The sequence below is a fragment of the Hevea brasiliensis genome, chromosome 7, assembly GCF_030052815.1.
Source record: "Hevea brasiliensis isolate MT/VB/25A 57/8 chromosome 7, ASM3005281v1, whole genome shotgun sequence".
Taxonomy (NCBI): domain Eukaryota; kingdom Viridiplantae; phylum Streptophyta; class Magnoliopsida; order Malpighiales; family Euphorbiaceae; genus Hevea; species Hevea brasiliensis.
The window spans coordinates 102,546,968-102,566,680 of NC_079499.1; the positions used below are offsets into that span (position 1 = coordinate 102,546,968).

The 19,713-nt window shown below is 33.4% G+C and overlaps 1 protein-coding gene, 1 long non-coding RNA gene and 1 pseudogene across 2 annotated transcripts; all 3 read left to right on the top strand.

The window, feature by feature from the left end:
- The first annotated feature begins 859 nt into the window (after positions 1-859).
- Positions 860-3,229, top strand: LOC131181589 (uncharacterized). The gene is made up of 3 exons (XR_009150130.1): positions 860-1,427; positions 2,163-2,218; positions 2,792-3,229. It is a non-coding gene; the product is annotated as an uncharacterized LOC131181589 (long non-coding RNA).
- Positions 3,230-7,357: 4,128 nt separating this feature from the next.
- Positions 7,358-10,012, top strand: LOC110650191 (pentatricopeptide repeat-containing protein At4g39530). The gene has a single exon (XM_021805032.2). The coding sequence runs from the start codon at positions 7,460-7,462 to the stop codon at positions 9,887-9,889; it is 2,430 nt and encodes an 809-aa protein (XP_021660724.2). The 5' UTR covers positions 7,358-7,459; the 3' UTR covers positions 9,890-10,012.
- Positions 10,013-11,027: 1,015 nt separating this feature from the next.
- On the top strand, positions 11,028-19,049 carry LOC110650195 (developmentally-regulated G-protein 3-like; annotated as a pseudogene).
- The last annotated feature ends 664 nt before the right edge of the window (positions 19,050-19,713 follow it).

A 19,713-nucleotide genomic window follows, 5' to 3' on the forward strand; every position in this document is an offset into this window, starting at 1 on the left:
TAAGAGAGGAGACTCTACCTGACTAGTTACATAAGATGGACAGAGGTTGGTCTAAGTACCTTAGTAATGACACAAAAGAGATTAAAAAAAAAAAAAATTTTTTTTGAAGTAGCATGGGAGTGAGAAGATTTATAGGTGTTGACCACTGAGGTCATAAGAAGAGTGAAGATCTCGAACGAGATGCCTAGATTAGGTGCTACAGGAAAGCTACTCATAGTATACCATAGAATAAGGAACATAAGTTATGTCATTGGGGAAAACAGAAATTATTAAAACAAAGGAATGATGACTGAAGTCACTAAGAGACACGTTAGGGCGTAATAAAAGTGAGGTAAGCGCCAAAGTTAATTAAAGTTATCAGAGATCAAGTCGAGAGTAATAGAGTTATAACGAATACCTGAGATGTCAGAAGAATGGTCAGTGAATAGCCAAGAGATAAGAGCATCTCTAGAAAGAGATGATGACAAATAGGACACTATAGTAGAATCAGAGAACAGTAGAATGTCATATATAATATACGAAGAGTTCGAAGAATAAATGTTTTACCAATATCTGCATAGCTGGAGGAGTAATGATTGCACTTGTTTCGATAATCTTCTTTTCCATATCTCTTGTTTATTCGAAAATTCGAGGACGAATTTTTCTTAAGAGGGGAAGAATGTAACAACCCAGAAAACACAAAAAATATATATATATATATATATATATATATATATATATATATATATATATATATATTGATTGATTTGAGGTTGGCGTGTGACAGTGGAAATCCACTGTCACTGCCAACATTTAAAAAAAAAAAAAAAAAATGGGACTCAAAAATCGGGAGGACTCCCCCCCCCCCCCATTTTCTCTTCTTTCCTCTCCTTCCCTCCCTTCTTCTTCTTTCTTTTTCCGGTGACCGGCCGGCGACGTCCCCAGCAGCTCCCCACCCGGCCGGCGACCCTCCGGCGACGTCCAGGACCACCAGAAACGGCGGCAAGAGAGGGAGAAGAGAGAGAAAACGCGCGCACAGTGGGCAGCGGCTTTCCGGCGCGATTCCGGCTTCATCCGACATCCGATCGAGGCGATTCAGGTGGCGTTGGAAAGCTTGTTCCGAGAGCTTTCTTTTGATACCAATTTTGCAGCAAATGGAGGTCGGATGAGTGAGATATGTAGGAGAGAAGTTTTGGGTTTTTCAAGCTTTTTCGTCAGATCTACGACCATCCGACCGTTGGATCAACGATCCGAGACCACCTATAGACTGAGGAAGAGGAGAGGAACATGGTGGTATGATCAGATTCAGCAAATGTAGCCGGTGACCGGCGGCCGGCCACCGTGCGCGGTGGTGCCGGCGACCGGCTCCGATGAGCTATGGAGATGGTTCAACTTCCAGAGGCTTCCTCATAAATTTTTGGAATTTTTGAGACACAGATAAACTTCGGGTAAGACAATTTCTATTATTTCTCTGTCTGTGGAGCATAAATACAGTGTTTCTTAAACAGGAAAAATTGGAGAAAAATTCTAAGAAAAATATATGATGAAAGTAAAATTATTTGGAGATATTCTATGGTGTTTGTTGAATTTTTGAGTGATTGTAGAATATTTTTGAAAAATATAGATAATTTTAGTTAGATTTTTAGCATATGGGCATATAAGATTATTTGAAATTAAGATAATTAAATTTTATATAATTGGTTGAAGCTTGAGGATGGAAGTTTAAATATGTAAATATTTAATTAGGTTGAATTAAGAATACGTTAGATGTTGAAAACTTATGGAATCGAGTAAAATTCTTGAATAAAATATTCATGGGTGATTAGAAAATTACAATTCATTTTGCAATAGCCTTATAATATTATTAAGGACCGCGGGGCAAAATTTTAGAATTTTTAGAGCTTGTTTAAGTAGATTTTTGAAAAATGTCAATTATAGGGACTAAAACCTAATTTTTAAGATTTTGAGTATTGTCTGATTTGGAGGGCCCAGGAGGGGCCATGTGATATTGATGAGATGTGATTGTGGAAATTGAGAATTTAGAAGTGTTATTTGAGCCTTTTTGCAGGTTGGGTAGGTCCCAGGTATAGGGGAAATTCAGGATTGCATGAATTAGGTTGTCTATTGCCTCTTTAGAGTTTTATCTTAACTTAGTACTAATAAATTTATAATTTAATTATTAGGTGATCGAGGTCAGCTATTTTCTGCATCCAGTAGCCACAATAGTTATCGGTGTACTGTGAGTAAAATATTAATTTAAATTGTAATTTCGATATTATTATATGTTCAAGCATGCCCATGCATCACTTATATGCATATATTTATATAGTTAAACTCTGGGCACGATTTATGTTGCATTCATAACTGTTAAAGTGCCATGGATGTTGTTGTGGTAATTTGGAGCAGTGTGCGTGCGTTAGCGTGCGTGTGATGTGGTGTGGACTATGGATAGGACGGGTAGTCACGGCTTGAGATCTTCGCTGGGACCCGATCCTTCGGGGGTAGTCACGGCTTGAGTTCTTCGCTGGGACCCCGATTTGGTTTATTAAGCGAAAGTCCGGCTTGAGTTCTTCGCTGGCACCAGGTTGGATTTAAGAGAGCTGTATAGGGGATCAGCTCCCATATATTATGATTGACATTACTGGGTGTGTGAGTGCTCCAAATTACTTTTTGCTGTTATGATGTGAAAATATTGCTAATGTTGCATTTCACTCTACAGGGTGCATTAGATTAGATAGTTATAGAAATTATGGTTAAAATTGATATTTTACTCTCTGAGTCGAACGCTCACTCCTGTTCAATATTTTTCCAGGCCACAGGAGGAGTTATTTTACAGAGCAACCTGTTTTCTTCCTCGCAGGTTTAACGTCGATTATTTAATTATTTTACTATCTTTTCTAAATTTAAAATCTAGAACTCCGCATGTGTTAGAAATAGTGTGGACCTTGGTAGAGGTTGTGTTAATTTAAATTTTTGAGATTAATAAATAAAGATTTGTATGGTATTTAAACAGTTTGTAAATGAGGTAACAGGGTTGAGCTGGGCTCCCCTGATTTTAGTTTCTGAAAATTTTTGGGCTAAGTTGGCCCGAAATGAAATTATAACAGTTTGATTTAAATTATTTTATATGCATATTGGGCCTAAATTGTGAGCCTGGTTATGGATTTGAGGAATAGTTAGGCTTACTACGGGCCTCGGGGGCTTTAAGTTGGCCCAGGTCCTAGTGCCGGTCCGGCCCATAGGTTGGGTCGTGACATTTACTCTTGTCAATGCATTGTCACATATCATATCGGTGTATATAATCTTTAGACCTGAGATAACACAGTTATCTTGTATATAAGTGGTTTGAGTTTGATACTGCTTTCATACTCGTACTGTGTATGGGTATATGGGCATGTGTTGGCTCCTACTAGTTATACATGGAGATAGGTGTTAATTAAGATGGAATCCGTTACTCTAAGTAAATAGGGATAAAATCCAATGTTTATTTAATTGTTCTTGATGATTCAAGTTCTAAGCCAGGACAGATAGATTTAATCAGAAAAGAGTTTCTGACAAGAAAATCTAATTAATTAAGAATTTGAATTAAAAGAGAATATAATGTTCATAGCAAATGGAGTTTGACATCAACCATGACTCCAGCTAGAATTGAGATTTTGTAACGGAGAGATTTTAGTGCATGGTAACATATGGTTAAATGTTCATTTAAGGTATTCTTTATTACTGATTGGGTGGCCATAGCATGCTATGCTAAGTGTCAACCATGGTCTATGAGATGCCTGAAATGATTTAGAGAAATCATTTAAGGTAAGAAAGAGTTCTAATGATATTAAGAGATAATATCATTTCTCATTGCAAATAAGTAATGAGCCTAGTAAGTCACACATCTACACAAGTTAATCACCAAGTAAAATGTGATTTATTTGATTAATTAAAGAGTTTAATTAATTAATTAAATAGGTTTAATTTGCAATAAGATTGCAAAGTCCTTAGCATGACTGGAAATTAAATCTAGGTTATTGGATATATAACATAGATTAAATTTATATTTAAAGTGTTTAAATATGAATTTAATTGTGAGAAATTAATTAATGGAGATTAATTAATTAATTAATTTATATTTAATATAAATTGATTTGAAGAGGAGAATTATAATTTTGGGTTGAGAATTCAAATTAAAACATAAGGGTAAATTGGTCTTTTCACATGGTGACATGTGACACCATGAGATGGTGATACATGACACCATATAAGCTTGCCATTTATCTTCCCATGATGGCAAACTACCTTTTAGTGATTTAATTAGAGCTTGACACTTGGCTTGATAAGATTGAGTCAAATAAAAAGTAAGATTAAATCATATGGTGACATATGGCAAGGGAGTAAGTGAACTTTGACTTATGTATATAAGTGAAAGGAAGAAAGAAAAACATAACATGTCTTTTTCTTCTTCTCTTCATGTTGGACGGAAGCCATGAAGTTCCTTCCATACTCTTTATTTCTTAATTAATTCAAAGAGAAAACATTTATTTCCTTTGAATTAAAATTGCTAGAAAAGGTTTCTAGTACTCTATACACCCATACACCCTTACTAAAGCTTAAAAGCCCAATTATAAGTGGTTGGCAAGGCTTTAAAAGTCAAGATCGGGGTTGCCATTAGTTTGCTTATGGTGGACAAGCTAGAGGGACTACAATTGGAGTCCTAAGAGAGTCCTAAGAGCATCCTAAGAGAGGAAGATTCATTGATTGTGCACCTTGGAGGTTAGTATTCAAAATCTCTCTTTTAGTTAGGGTTTAATGAATTAAATTCCTAAAGTTCAATTCTTGATGGCAAATGAATATGTAGTGCATGCTAAAATGTGTTTTGGTATGCTTTTGAGCATTGAAAATTGATTAGGCACATAATTCATCAAGTATGGTGCATGTAACTATAGTTTTATTTTTGAAATTCAATGTTCTAATGCCCTTAAATCCATGCTTCCATGCCTTCATTCACATAAGTTTCTAACTGAAAAATCAGTAATTGAAAGTCAGAGGGATTTTACTGTATAAAATTTGAAAGTTTAGAGGGTTTTATATTACATTTTAAAATTAAGCAATGTATAAATTAAATCATTTTTCTCTCTATAGACAGAATAATTTTTCATGCGTAAAGAAAATAATTTTACACTTTGCATAAGAGAGGAGAGAGAAATGTTGACTAAGTATCATGCGGGAGCTATTCACATCAGTTTCTAACTGAAAAATTAGTAGTTGAAAGTCAGAGGTATAACGGTCAGGCTCCAACCACTAGAGGAATTGTCCACTTTGACCATAAGCCTCACGGTTTTGTCCTATAGGTGGAATGAAGAACTTTCTAGGAGGTCACCCATCCTAAGATTTCTTTCAAGCCAGCACGATTAACCCTGGAGTTCTTCCAACTCTCCAGGTCATTCCACCAAAAGGCGCCTCTAGTGATTAGTTCTCCCATTTTATATATCATTACTTTTTGAATCCAAGACCATCTCTGTGCTTTGTCGATGTGGAATTTGCATAAGGGACCTTTGAGCCTGACCGTTACAAGAGGGATTTTATTGTGTAAAATTTAAAAGTTTAGATGGTTTTATATTACATTTTAAAATTAAAAAATTATAGTGTTACAACTATATAAGTTCAGAAATAATTATTGAAATTTATCCGTAAATAAATAATCTTTCCTTCTTTCGCTGGTTGTTTTAGAGAGAAATTTCTCTCTTTTCATAGTTTTTTAAGGATCTTTTACCCTTGTCTTTTGTCGTTACTTGCGACCTTTCTTTGTGCCTTCCAAGTAGGAAATGGCTCCTCCCTAACTCGGACATGGGTTTTACCCTCCTCACCTTTGGGTTGGGCTGTATATACTCTTTGATTTTGTTGATTTGAGTTGCAAGTCCAGTGTTACTTTAAGAGAGCTCCCCTTCGACTTGTACTTTTCAGATGGGCATAATATATATGCTTCATTTTTAACTGGGCTATGGAGGGCGGTGTTAGCTTTTTCGTGTGCATGGCATCTCGGGGGCCACTAGGCTAGTCGACCGCTGTTTCAGGTAGCCGACCCTTCATGCCAGTGCAATGCCAAGAGCTCTGTTGTGTACCAACACTCTAAAAATTGCTGGTTTTCCTATGCCTCCTGGGCTGTGAAGATCGAGAAATGGGTAAGGAGAACGTCTAGCTGTGGGTATCTCTATTTTCCTGGACCACGATTTGACTCTTAGGCATGATGCCATTTTCATACTCTAGTTTGTGGTCCTTGTTTCATTGTTGAAAATGCATGGTGGTGGTGTTCATAGTTGGTCTTCTCAACTTTCTTAACCTTAACTCTAGCATTTTCTAAGTTGTGGGTCAATGAGCTTTTGTATGAGCTTTATTTTTTCTGGGCTTCTTCATAGCCTTTTTAGTGTAACAGTATAACTAGTTTTTAATGATCAATGAAACTATCTATGCCTTTGAAAAAAAAAAATCATAGGATAGAATTAGATATATATATTTTTTTATTTTGTTATCATATAAAGTTACCATCTCCACCGTGGAATGGTGCACCGACACATGTTCATTGACGGTGTTTTTTATTGAAAAATCGAGAGCTAATTATCGAGATTAGTGGATTTTTATTTATTGAGATTAAATTTATCTTTAAAGGATTTTAAGTGTATTTTTAATATTAATATAATATATTTTAATAAATAAATAAATATGAAATACTATCCAATAAAATTAAATCCTAATTGATAAATAAGATATCTCATTTTTAGACAATATTTACTCTGTTGTATCTTATTTTATTTATATTAGTTAAATATTATTTTATTTTATGAAATTGGATTTGACTTAATCAAAACTCCATTTTAAAGTTAATTAAATTTAAATTATTGATTATTTGAAAAATTTTAATTTTAATACACATAAAATGACGTGAGAATATTTTAACTATAAATATCAAAATAAAGCAAGTAAAATTTAATTTTTTTAAAATTATTACATTAATAATTTAGCAATATTTATTTTGTAATATATAAGATTAAAATTTAGATAATTAAGGAAACCAAAGGAAAAAAAAATAGTTTAATGCTAATGGATGTTCAATTTAATTTATTTTTAATTTTTTTATATAAACAAATTAAAAAGTTTCAATTAAAAATTAGTTTAACTCAAAAATAAAAAAAATTGAGAAATTGAAATCAATAAATTTAGCTAAAAAATAAGAAATAAAACTTATTTGATTTTGATTTAAATCAAGAAATTTATAATAAAAATTTTAATTTTTGCTAAATTAAATTTAAGTTAAAACTTTTTAACTAATTTGGATAAAAAAAAAATAAAAACGAATTAAATTAAACACTTAAAAACTATAGGGTGATATTGAATATATAGAAAAAAAAAAAAGAGGACGGCATAACTGAGGTCACTTAGCTACCAATAGCAGATTGGCTGGAAAACTTCAGATTCTAAACATGCACTCTGTAAGATGAGAAACCACTACCCATTAACATACCACCTTAAACGTTACCAAAATTTTCACAGCAAACAAGCCTTCAATCTATTCAAATTAATATCACCTCTCATTCAGGTGCCAAACCCATGTTTTTCATTCCCTAAACCCACCAGAACGCTCCAACTAGCCAATCTCTTACGATCACTTCCTCAAAACAACCCCATATCACATTACGAGCAAATCTGTGCCCAAATTATTGTCTCAGGTCTTGAATCTGATGCTTTTTTAACTAATTTACTTATTGCTTTGCATGCTAAGTCTGACTTTTTATGTCATGCACGCAAACTATTTGACAAAATGCCAGAGAAAAATTTAATTTCTTGGTCTTCAATGCTTTCTGTGTATTCCAAACGTGGTTTTAATGAGGAAGCTTGGCTGTTGTTTTTGGACTTCACAAGGTGTTGCAATAAGAGTCCAAATGTGTATATTTTAGCTAGTGTTTTACGTGCTTCTATGCAACTTGATGGTGGGTGTGGTCCTGTAGGTAAACTAATGCATTGTTTTATTTTTAAGCTTGGTTTTGATCAAGATGTATTTTTGGGTACGTCTTTGGTTGATTTCTATGCGAAGAATGGTGACATTGTTGAAGCCAGAATGGTATTTGATGCGTTGTTGGAGAAAAGTACAATTACTTGGACGAAAATTATCACGGGTTATGTTAGAAGTGGGAGGAGTGAGGTGGCATTGCAATTGTTTAACCAAATGGGAGAAAATGATATTGTTCTAGATAGATACGTACTCTCTAGTGTTTTAAGTGCTTGTTCGACACTTAAATTTGTTGAAGGGGGCAAGCAAATTCATGCTTATGTGTTGAGGAGGGGAATAGAAATGGATGTTTCAGTAGTTAACGTGCTTATTGATTTTTATGCCAAGAGCAGTAAAGTTCAAACTGCCAGGAAGCTATTTGATCAAATGGTAGATAGAGATGTAATTTCATGGACTACAATGATTGCTGGGTACATGCAGAATTCTTTTGATGGGGAAGCTGTGATGCTATTTGTTGAAATGACCAGATTGGGTGGAAAGCCAGATGGATTTGCATGCACTAGTATACTCACATCATGTGGTTCGCTTGAGGCTCTAATGCTGGGGAGACAAATTCATGCCTACAGTATCAAGGCTAATCTTGAGTTTGATATTTTTTTGAAAAATGGTTTGATTGATATGTACGCAAAATGTGATTCCTTGAATGATGCAAGAAGAGTTTTTGATGTTATGACTAATCATAACGTGGTCTCCTACAATGCACTAATTGAAGGATACTCAAGAAGTGAGCAACTTTCCGACATTATGATTCTTTTCCATGAAATGAGGCATAGGATGATCCCACCAAGCCTTTTGACATTTGTTAGTCTTCTTGGTGTATCAGCTGCATTATCATCCTTGGAATTAAGCAAGCAAATTCATGCACTCACCTTTAAATTTGGTGTCTGTTTGGCAATATTTGCTGGCAGTGCCTTAATTGATGCTTATTCAAAGTGCTTACGTCTTGTGGATGCTAGACTTGTATTTGATGAGATGAATGAGAAAGATATTGTAGTGTGGAATGCAATGTTTTCTGGTTATACCCAACAATCGGAAAATGAAGAGGCTCTCAAACTCTACTCTGAACTACAGGTATCAGAACTAAAACCCAATGATTTCACTTTTGCTACCTTTATTACTGCAGCTAGTAACCTAGCAAGTCTCCTACTTGGCCAACAATTCCACAACCATATCATAAAGATGGGTCTAGATTTCGATCCATTTATCACAAATTCCCTTATACACATGTATGCTAAATGTGGAAGCTTTGAAGATGCCTGCAAGGCATTTGGTTCTGCAATTTGGAGAGATGTTGCCTGCTGGAATTCCTTAATCTTAACATATGCACATCACGGAGAAGCCAAAGAAGCTCTTCAGATGTTTGAAGGAATGATGGAAGAGGGAATAAAGCCCAACTATGTGACATTTGTGTCTCTGCTTTCAGCTTGTAGTCATGCAGGTCTCGTTGAAGATGGACTTCGTTACTTTAAATCAATGCCCAAGTTCTGTGGTCATCCAGGAATAGAACACTATTCTTGTGTAGTTTCTCTTTTGTGTCGTGCTGGTATGCTATATGAAGCAAAGGAGTTTATTGAGAAAATGCCGATAAAGCCAACAGCAGCAATGTGGAGAAGCTTGCTGAGTGCAAGTAGAATTGCTGGTAACATTGAATTGTCAAAATATGCAGCAGAGAAGGCGATTTCAGTTGATCCAAATGATAGTGGTTCATATACTTTACTTTCAAACATGTTTGCATCAAAAGGAAAGTGGGTGGATGTGAAGCAGGTGAGGAAGAGAATGGATCTAGTTGGTTTAGTGAAAGAATCCGGACATAGTTGGATACAAGTGAATAATGAAATTTCATTGTTAGATTTGTGACTTAAAATTCTAGTGGGATTTAGAGAGACTTTTTCCTAATTTGAGCGGTAGAAATATTCCTCAATATTATATTGGAATATTTCTTTTATAGAGTAAAAGTTCTATTTTAGTGTTATTTTTAAATTGAGTAGGATTTTTAATTAAATTATGATTGAGGGATTAACATCGTAAATACAAGTATGAAAAGTATGGTGAAAATGTTATATTTGCCCGTTGTGAAGAAAAAGCTTTTTGTCACTCGCCTATTGCAATCCCATGGAGGGAGAAAGAAGTTTCGGCTTAAAACGAAGAAAGTCATATTCCAAAAGGCTATTGTTTGCTATAGTTGAAGACACATTTATGGTGTATAATGCAGATAAAGTAGTAAATATATTTGGTTATATGTCTAGAAGACTAATAGAGACTAATATATTTATCAGTGAAAAATTGCATACCCGTGGATGTAACTCTGTGTGTGGGGGTGAACCATATAAATTTTGTTATTATGAATATTTGCTTTATTTTTTTTATTTTTTTTATATTTTACATGTTTCCATGATGTAGAACAATTGCTATTAGGATATGAGAAATGATATTGGTGAGTTTAGTTGAAGGTGAGGGTGCACGACACGTAAAAGTTACACACGCAACATGAAAAAGTTGAAATTAAGGTGAAATTTTAAAATTGAGTTGAAACTCTTGATATAAAATCAATAAAATTGATAACGCGAAAATTTTTTAAAAAATAAGCAAGTTGCACTTAAAATGAATATTTAACTATTGAATATTTGAAGGTTTTAAGATTAAGTATGAAGATTTAATAATTAAATAAAAATATAATCAAATATAAAGCTACCCTTCCTGGGCTATTGAACCATTATCAAAAGGAAAACAATTTCTTCCCTTTAAAACTTTCAAAAATAAGAAAAAATAAATAAATTTTTATAGTGAGCTCACTTAATGTGATCTTGAGTCCAACTGCCAGATTAAAAAAATATCCTAGAAAAAAAAATTAAAAATTACTTTCAGGCTGAGCCCAACTACAATCTGGGTAAAGCCCAAATCAGAGTGGAATCAAAGCTGCCTGGACCCAACCCGAGGCTGATCAGTGCGATAAATGCCATCACTATAAAAGCCCTTAACTTGTGTTCAGGTAGCTTCACCTTCTTCCTAACAGAAACTTGCACTTCGATTTATCAGAGGCCACGCCATACTAAGCTTCGATTTATCACAACTTTCTTACTGTTCTAAGCTTCCAAGCTGCAACGATGGCGACTGTGATGCAAAAAATCAAGGATGTCGAAGATGAGGTATTTATTTTTCCTTTAATTTCTTAAAATTCCTCAATCTTCTTTTGTTGAAATATTGTGTTGGAAAAGAAAAGCCCGTAGGGTCTGCAAAACCGAAACTAAATTGAGCATTTTTGTATTTTTTTTGGAAAAAAATTGTTTTGCTTTGATTTGCTTTTTTTTTTTTTTTGGAAAATTTACAAGATGTTATTTTTGTTGTGGTAATGAATTTTCCATGCTAAGAAAATATTGTTCGTTTCTCAAGATAAAGGGAATTGTTTAAAAAGAGTACTGTTTTTTAATAAATGTTGTTGATGGAGATTAGTTTGTGTTTGTTCAGTTGGTTATGTTTGAATTGGACTGTGAATGTAATTTGGCTTTTGTTGTGTTGTGCAGATGGCAAGGACTTAAAAGAACAAGGCTACAGCCCATGATTTGGGCTTGCTCAAGGTACTTGCTTACTGTTATTGATTTTCGAAATCTGTTTCCTTACTGAAAACTCATGGAAGAGGAAAAATAAATAAATAAATAAATAAATAAATAAAACACTTACATCTGTGTAGTATAATTCTGAAATTTTATTTTTCCTATTAGGATGCATTACAATTGTGTGCTTGCATGCTAAATCTTTAGAGGAGTAAAGAAATTGTATCTAGCATAAAGACAAGTATTGGAAGATTTTCAGTCATGATTAATTTATCAGATATGGAGGGCAATCAACAAGAGCATATAACTACCGTGGCCAATGGGAAAACTAAAATCATGTAAGATTTCATTGTAAATATTGGAAAAGTTGATTGATGTGCTTATTGAAATAAGGTGGCTCCTAACTTAGATGGAAGAATACAATGGCTGTAGAGATGAGTTCAGAATATGTCCATCTAAAGGAGATGGGGAGGGGAGGAACCTTGCCCTTACAAAAGAAATAGCAGGTGTATGATGAATGTTGATAATGATGATGGGATTTTCCTTGTTGGAGGAAACATATATTATATGATATATAGACTTTGTTTCAGTGTTGTTTCTGTGTTTTGTTTGATCTAAAGTTTACAAATCTAGTTTAATAACTGTAGCAGAAAACCTTTTTGTATCTTTTTTTTTCTTCTTAAAGATGAGTTCAAGAATCTCATTTTGTGAATCTTGTATGATTTGAATGTTCTAACATTTAGTAAGTGAATACAACTTTATTAATGGGCTGATTTTTGTTCTTGGCACTTTAATTCATAATATGTGCTTTTTATTCGCCAGGTGCAACTCAATTTGGAAAGGCAATCATTTATCTTTCATATTTTCCTTTTTCTTGGAATGATTGTAATAATATATATAAGTGGTGGTTGCCTCTGTTGCTTGATTCATTATTAGTAATTTCTAGAGTAGTGACTGAGCTGGGAAAATATTTCTTCTGGTGTTGTTTTAAGATCAATTATTACTGCATGTAATTTTCTTTTGATATTTGAATTTCGATAACTGCAGTGTTTAAATTGTTATACTTGATTTTAAGTTGCGTATGTGTGCTGCTGAAAACAATAACTGTACAATGTGAATTTAAAGGGTGTTTGTCTTAACTTATTAGCTGGTACTCTAAAAATATGCTAACCCGTTTGCTTATAACAACTTTTGAGCTTATAAGCTAAAAAGAATAAGCCCCCCAACTTTTTATTTTGGTGTTTATAAGCCCTGTACTTATAAGCTAGTTTAACTAAGTATTTTACTATATTATCTTTATTTAAAATTTCATCATGGATCTCATTTAATATCTTTTTTAGTTATTTTAATAAAAAATGTGCTTGTAAGCTATTTTAATAATAAATGTGCTTATAAGCTATTTTTTTATTAAATACGTTAATTGCTTATTAGTCCCTTATAAGCACTTTAACAAAATGCATAACTGCTTAAAATTTTAAATGCTTATAAGCTCCAATTAGTTTAGTGTTTATAAGTTGATTTTTATAAGTTAAGCCAAACACCTTTTTAGCAAGGGGTTTCCCTTGTGAACTTAAATTTATTGTTGGCTCTCTTTTTTTTTTTTGTTTCAAAGAACAGTTGGGAGCCTTTGGTTGGGGTTTGGGCTCCCAACTGCTAAGTGCATTCAGTTTTTTATCAGCAATATTTATTATTTATTCTCTTATTTGAAAGCGAATCCATATAGCCGACCCCAAATTTTTGGGATAAAGGCTTAGTTGAGTATTCTCTTATTTTCAACAATTTACACTGTACTTTCACTTGCATGTTACTGCAGAAATCTTTCTTATTTGTGAATAATCACTCCCTGGGTACATAATCTATCTTGGCTGCTTTCAAAAATTGGTACATTCAGAACCATGTTACATCTAAGAATTTTATAACTTTTCTGCAATAATTCTGGTGGAGAATAGTTTGATCTTTGATGGCATCATTTCCAGTATAATTCAAGTAGTTTCATACTGCGTTAATTATTACAAGTAGTAGTATTTTCCCACAGGGCGGTTTTTGTTTATGTTCTTCCAATCATATTTTGAGTTTTGCATGAATTCAATATGAAGTTCTCATTGCACTACTGATTCGTTCTGTAATTTCTTATGTTGTTTAATACCCAATAAACAAAGACCACTGTAGTCCTATGATTGCCTGTTTTGTGCCAGGCTAAACTTGCAAAGCTACGTAGAGAACTCCTTGAGCCTTCATCAAAAGGAGGTGGCGGTGGTGGTCAAGGTTTTGATGTTACTAAAAGTGGAGATGCCAGAGTTGGTTTAGTGGGCTTCCCTTCAGTTGAGAAATCAACGCTGCTAAATAAATTAACAGGGACATTTTCAGAGGTATGAATTTATTAGTTGTTATCTTATAATTTCTTATTTTCCTCTTTAATAACCTTCATAAAATAACCTGCTTTGGGTCTTTATTAAAATGATTATGGTTAAGAGCTTACTACAAATCATTTCCCCTCTCTTATGTTAGAATCAACATGTTTGGCACTGAGGACTAGGTGTAATTTTTGGCCTTTTAATTTTGTGTTTTGGTGGATGGGATTGAAAAAGGATTTGCTAAATACTTGGTCATTATAAAAACTGGTATTAGGTATTATGATCTTTTGAAGACTGAAGTCACTGAATTCCTTTCAATCTTTATGGCTTACAGGTTGCTTCCTATGAATTTACCACCCTGACTTGCATACCAGGTGTTATCATGTATAGAGGAGCTAAAATTCTGGTACTATTATTTACAATTTCCCCCCTCATTTCCTTCTTCAGGGGTCTGACATACAGCTAGGAACTGTCATGGGAACGGTGCCATTAGTGTTAGGTACAGTTGATTTTGATGCCTCAATATATGTTTTTCTTGAATATCGTTCACCGCTCCTATTTGTATTAAATCTTGATGTCAAAGTATTCCGTTGGTTGATTAATTCATTATTTTTTGTTGATTTTATTTAAAAGAATTAAAAACACACACACACACACACACACACACACACACACACACACACACGCACACAATTATTCTTCTTCTTTCATGTTTACAGTTGTTAGATCTTCCTGGTATCATTGAGGGTGCTAAAGATGGGAAGGAGCAAGGCAGGCAGGTAAAACATGAATTTTTTTTTTCTTAAGTGTTTGTCTTCGGTATAAATTTTTTTTTTTGTGGGATTTTTTTTCTTAAGTGTTTGTCTATTGATCCAAAGTGCTGATGTTTGATTAATTACCCTTGTCCAAAATGGAGACATCATAATGGTCACTTTGGATGTTGACACAAAGTTAATTCTTCCATGTTCTTGCCTGTTGTTAATGTTTACATTCTAAAGACATTTTCTCTACTCGTCTCTCATCTATCTAATGTTTGTGACACATGGTTCTAGGAGGTTTGCTCTTGGCTTTGTTGCTTGAAACCCCAAAGTAAATGAGGCCCCAAACGTCAAAGTAGAGTTACTAAGCGTAATTGCTAATGAGTTGAGGATTCATGATCTTCCATCATAACCCATATCATAAGTTTTTGGAATGGCGAAAACACTCTTGATATAGTTATAACTTGACAACTGGAGGTAATGCTTGGAAATTGAGAAATAATACTTCTGTGATAATTAGAAAAGATTTTAACAAAATCTCTTTGAATTGCTAAAGTGCCCACCTGGATCCTTTGGGCACCTTAGCTATGGTAACACACTTTTCCAATGTACCACTTGTGTTATAAATAATGGGGATTGTCAATTTCTTGCCTTAGCAAACTTATGTTTCACAAAAGTCCTCAAAATAGTGAGGTAGATGCCCAAGGGATGCATCCTCTCAACCAACTGAAAGAAAACAGCAGTTATGGGATCATTGGAAAGGTGACATTAAAAGTTTGTGGTTATTAAGTGGGTTTTGCCAGGAAATGCATTGGATGAGCAAGAAGCAAGTACAAGTAGAGAGTGAGCTGTTTTAAAATGGGTCAAATATGGAAATTTGGTTTTCCAAGCTGAATATTTAGATTTCGTTTACCAGAAATGTCGGTGAAACTGTGGCCTGTCGAGTCCAAGATTTGATTTACTGAATGATCACCTATTCACTGTTCACAATTTTCAAATAAGAAGCTCTTTTTGAGTGTGACCGAACATTATGTGACCTAAAACCTTTAAAATATCAAAGCTTAATCAATCCCTAAGTCTTAAGTTTGCATCCTAAACTCTTTAGACAGAAAGGTTATGGTCTATGATGTTACATCAAGTCAGCACCATATAATTTTTTTTCCCATTGTGTTCCATCTATACCATAGAGTCACTTTTCTGTGAGTTGTGATGCCTTACATATGCATATATTATATTGAAAACAATGATGATGTGGAAGTAGGATATATATAAATACTAATTACTAAAGCATGTCATGATTCTTGGATTCACCTTAGCATACAGAATTCCTTTATGACTTTGTTGTATTTATGTGTTAACTAATTCATGTTTATTCTTCATATGGTTTTCCATCTAGATCAGTATATTATATAGTGATGACATTTCTATACAGGTTATCAGTACAGCAAGGACAAGCGTCTGATAGAAAAAGAGCTTGAGGGATTTGGCATAAGGTAAGATCAGTACTTTCCAATATATGGTTTCTGTACACTTTGTTTACTTTTCTTAGGAGACAGGTATAGTTTCTGTTATCCTGCATGCCTTAGTTTTTTGGTGCTCTTGCATGAAATTTTGCTTCCTCATCTTTTTCCCTTCCTTATTATAAACTCATTTGAAACTAGTTTGGATAGCATGTGCAAGTAACATTTGTACGTCTCAAGTCATTTATCTATCAGAAAGAACAAGATATCCGGCTATTTGTAGTCTTTCCAAGATATTATTGTTCTGGTCATTGTTTTAAAGGAAACCAGGAACAAGTGCCATTTTTTTTTTGTTGAATCATTTTTTAAAATTTTTAGTATTTCTCAAAAGCGTTGAAAAAGATATTGTATGCTTTTGGACAGGAAAGATATCAAGATTATCATGGAATCATGTTTTGAAATTGAACTTATAAGAGTTTATTTGAAAGTGGAAGAACTAATCTGTTATCCTTACTCTTAGTTAATTGATATTTTGGTTTTCTTAGTGTTAATTTTTTGGTGTAACAGAGAAGTTTGACATTCAACATATGTCCATGGCCATAACCGTACCTCCTGGGTGATTTATCATAAATGCAACAACTTCTGTGTCATGTTCCTCATTAGATTGATTATATGAAATATCCAGATGAAACTTTTTTGTTTGTCTCCTGATAATTTGTTATCCTTTATATTACCTTATTATTTATTTATTTTCTGAAAAAAGATTGAACAAGGAACCTCCTAATATTTCATTTAGGAAGAAAGACAAGGGTGGGATTAATTTTGTCTCAACAGTTACCAACACACACCTTGATCTTGAAACTGTGAAAGTAATATGTAGTGAATACAGAATTCATAATGCTGATATTACTCTGAAGTATGATGCAACTGCCGATGACCTTATAGATGTCATTGAGGGCAGCAGGATATATATGCCCTGCATCTATGCAGCAAACAAGATTGATCAAATTACTCTTGAAGAGCTGGAGATTTTGGATAAACTTCCTCACTACTGCCCAATCAGGTGACTTTCTATTTTTGACAAGGAATTTTTACTTAAATTATTGTTTAAACTTTTCTGTTGCAATTTTTAATTATTATTTTGTCCCCTACCCTATAACACGACCATTTATGTATCTGTTGACGATTTGACATATTCCTGCGCATTATTCCCTATCATGATCTCAAACCATAATGTTTTGATCGAGGCATTCAAGCAAACTGAGTGATGCATATTTGAAACTGTGATCTAATAATAACTTTCTCCACTAGTGGTTGCATTGATTAGTTGATTAGTTAAGTTCTTATGAGACAGTTGCGTTGTATTCAACGAGGAAATCTCTCTTTTTCTCTCTCTTCTGCTGCATTTATTATATCAACACTGGATTGAAATCTGAACTGTTTGTTTCACCTGCTTATACATTACTTCTGGCAGATAATATAATCATAGTAATAAATGATGACCCATTTAATCTTTTCTTTTTGCTTCAGAATTTGCTTTCAGTGAAAATTTTCCTAATTGGACAACTTCATCTCTCATGAGGACATAGATTTCCCCTCTCCATTAGTTTCCTGCTTTCCAATTGTCTTTCTGATTGTTTCCTGGAACAGTAAACTGGCCTAGTACTATTACTGCATATCTTAAGTGTGCAAGTTAAATTATTTTCAGGCCTTTTTTTTTGTTTTAAATTTCAATCTATTGTGTGCTAATTTCTTTGGCTACTCTCTAGTGCTCAATTGGAGTGGAATCTTGATGGTTTGCTGGAGAAGATATGGGAATATCTAGATTTGACTCGCATATACACAAAACCAAAAGGAATGAATCCAGACTATGAAGATCCTGTGATTCTATCATCTAAAAGGAGGACAGTCAAGGATTTTTGCAACCGAATTCATAAGGATATGGTTAAACAATTGAAGTAGTAAGCATCTCTTAAATGTCTGTTGTTATTTTTCCAAGTGTATGTTCATAAAAAATGCAAAAACATTGCCATTTGCCATTGAGGCACCTTTGCAATTTTCACATTTAGCATTCATGTGATCAGGGCTATGTCTTCATGTAGTACTTGAAGAAAGTAGATATCGCATATCAAGCAGTTGAGTGTCAAGGAGACCTTTAAGCAGTGCCATTTATCTTATGCAGTTATTGATTGGATTACATTTTTTGTGTAGTTCGATGCTTTGTTTGAGTAGGATTTTTCTGTGGTTTGTTGCTTTCCAGTTGCATACAGGATAACAAGAGATGCCGGCTTATATACTGTTTGCACATGTCATCTTCCTTTTTGGTGTACCTATTAGTATTATTATTCATCATGAATAACCTTTGGCACATGATACGGTGCTCTGGTATGGGGATCAAGCGCGAAACACAAGCCTCAAGGCTTGGCAAGGTTGTTTCCTGAATCTGATTCACGATGCCTAGTGTTTGTGGGTTTTTTTTTTTTTTTTACTTGATATTTTCTTTATAGTTTCGTCTCAGGAACATGAACTTGAGGATGAAGATGATGTGCAAATTATCAAAAAAGTGTGATATGTTTCATTCCAGTTTACAAGAATCCATTGAACTCTCCACATAATGAAGGCGAATGCCTGAAAGATTGCGTCAAATTTTCACGTTATGACTGCAAACGAGTGGAAGAAAAGCTTTCATGGCTAGCTAAAATATGAGACGGAATGATTATGTAATCAAAGCTATTTTCTGATCAAGCATTTTCAAGGTGATTTAAATGTTTGTGTTGGCATGGTATGCATCAGTGTGACATGTATAATGATAATGAACAAACCAGACCATTCCATCTGTAATTCCTATCATACCATAGTGTTGATATATGAAGGCGTAAATGCCAATTTCACAATCTGAGAATTCGGCTTTAGTTTGGATCAGGAACGAGAGTTCTATCTTTTGTCCTTTTGGGCCTTTTGTCAGTTCGAAGAACATGGATTCAGAACTTTATTTTATAGCGATTTTGTTCTCTCAAGTACATGCCCTATTTATACAGTATCATAATTTTCATAGAAAAGATGGAATTTTGTGTTTAAGGGAGCCTTAAAATTTAGTGCTCTTGTTATATTGTAAAACTAGCAGAATATCCGTGCATGGCACGGTAAAAAAAAAAAAATATATTTTATATATTATTTTTAATTAAAAAATTTTAATATTATTATTTAAAATATTAAAATTATAAAATGATAATAATAAATTTTAATTAAATAAGTTAATAATTACTCACAAGTTAATGAATTTAATAGTCATGAATTTTTTTTAATGAATATAAATTATTCTTCATATATAATAACAAAATTATTATAAAATAATAAAAATAAAATAAAATTAAAGTAAGTTAAAATTTATTAAATACATAAAAGGAAGAGAAAAAATTTTTAAATATTAGTTTTTTTTTAAAGTAAATATGAGTCTTAATTTTACTGCAATTGGCTTTTTAAATTAAAAATTAAGAATATAATAATATGTGATAATTATACGTAGTAATTATATTAAATCTATTTGAAAAATATAGA

Excerpts from the sequence above, each read along its gene's own strand:
- LOC110650191 (XM_021805032.2), top strand. The coding sequence starts at position 7,460 with ATGAGAAACCACTACCCATTAACATACCACCTTAAACGTTACCAAAAT.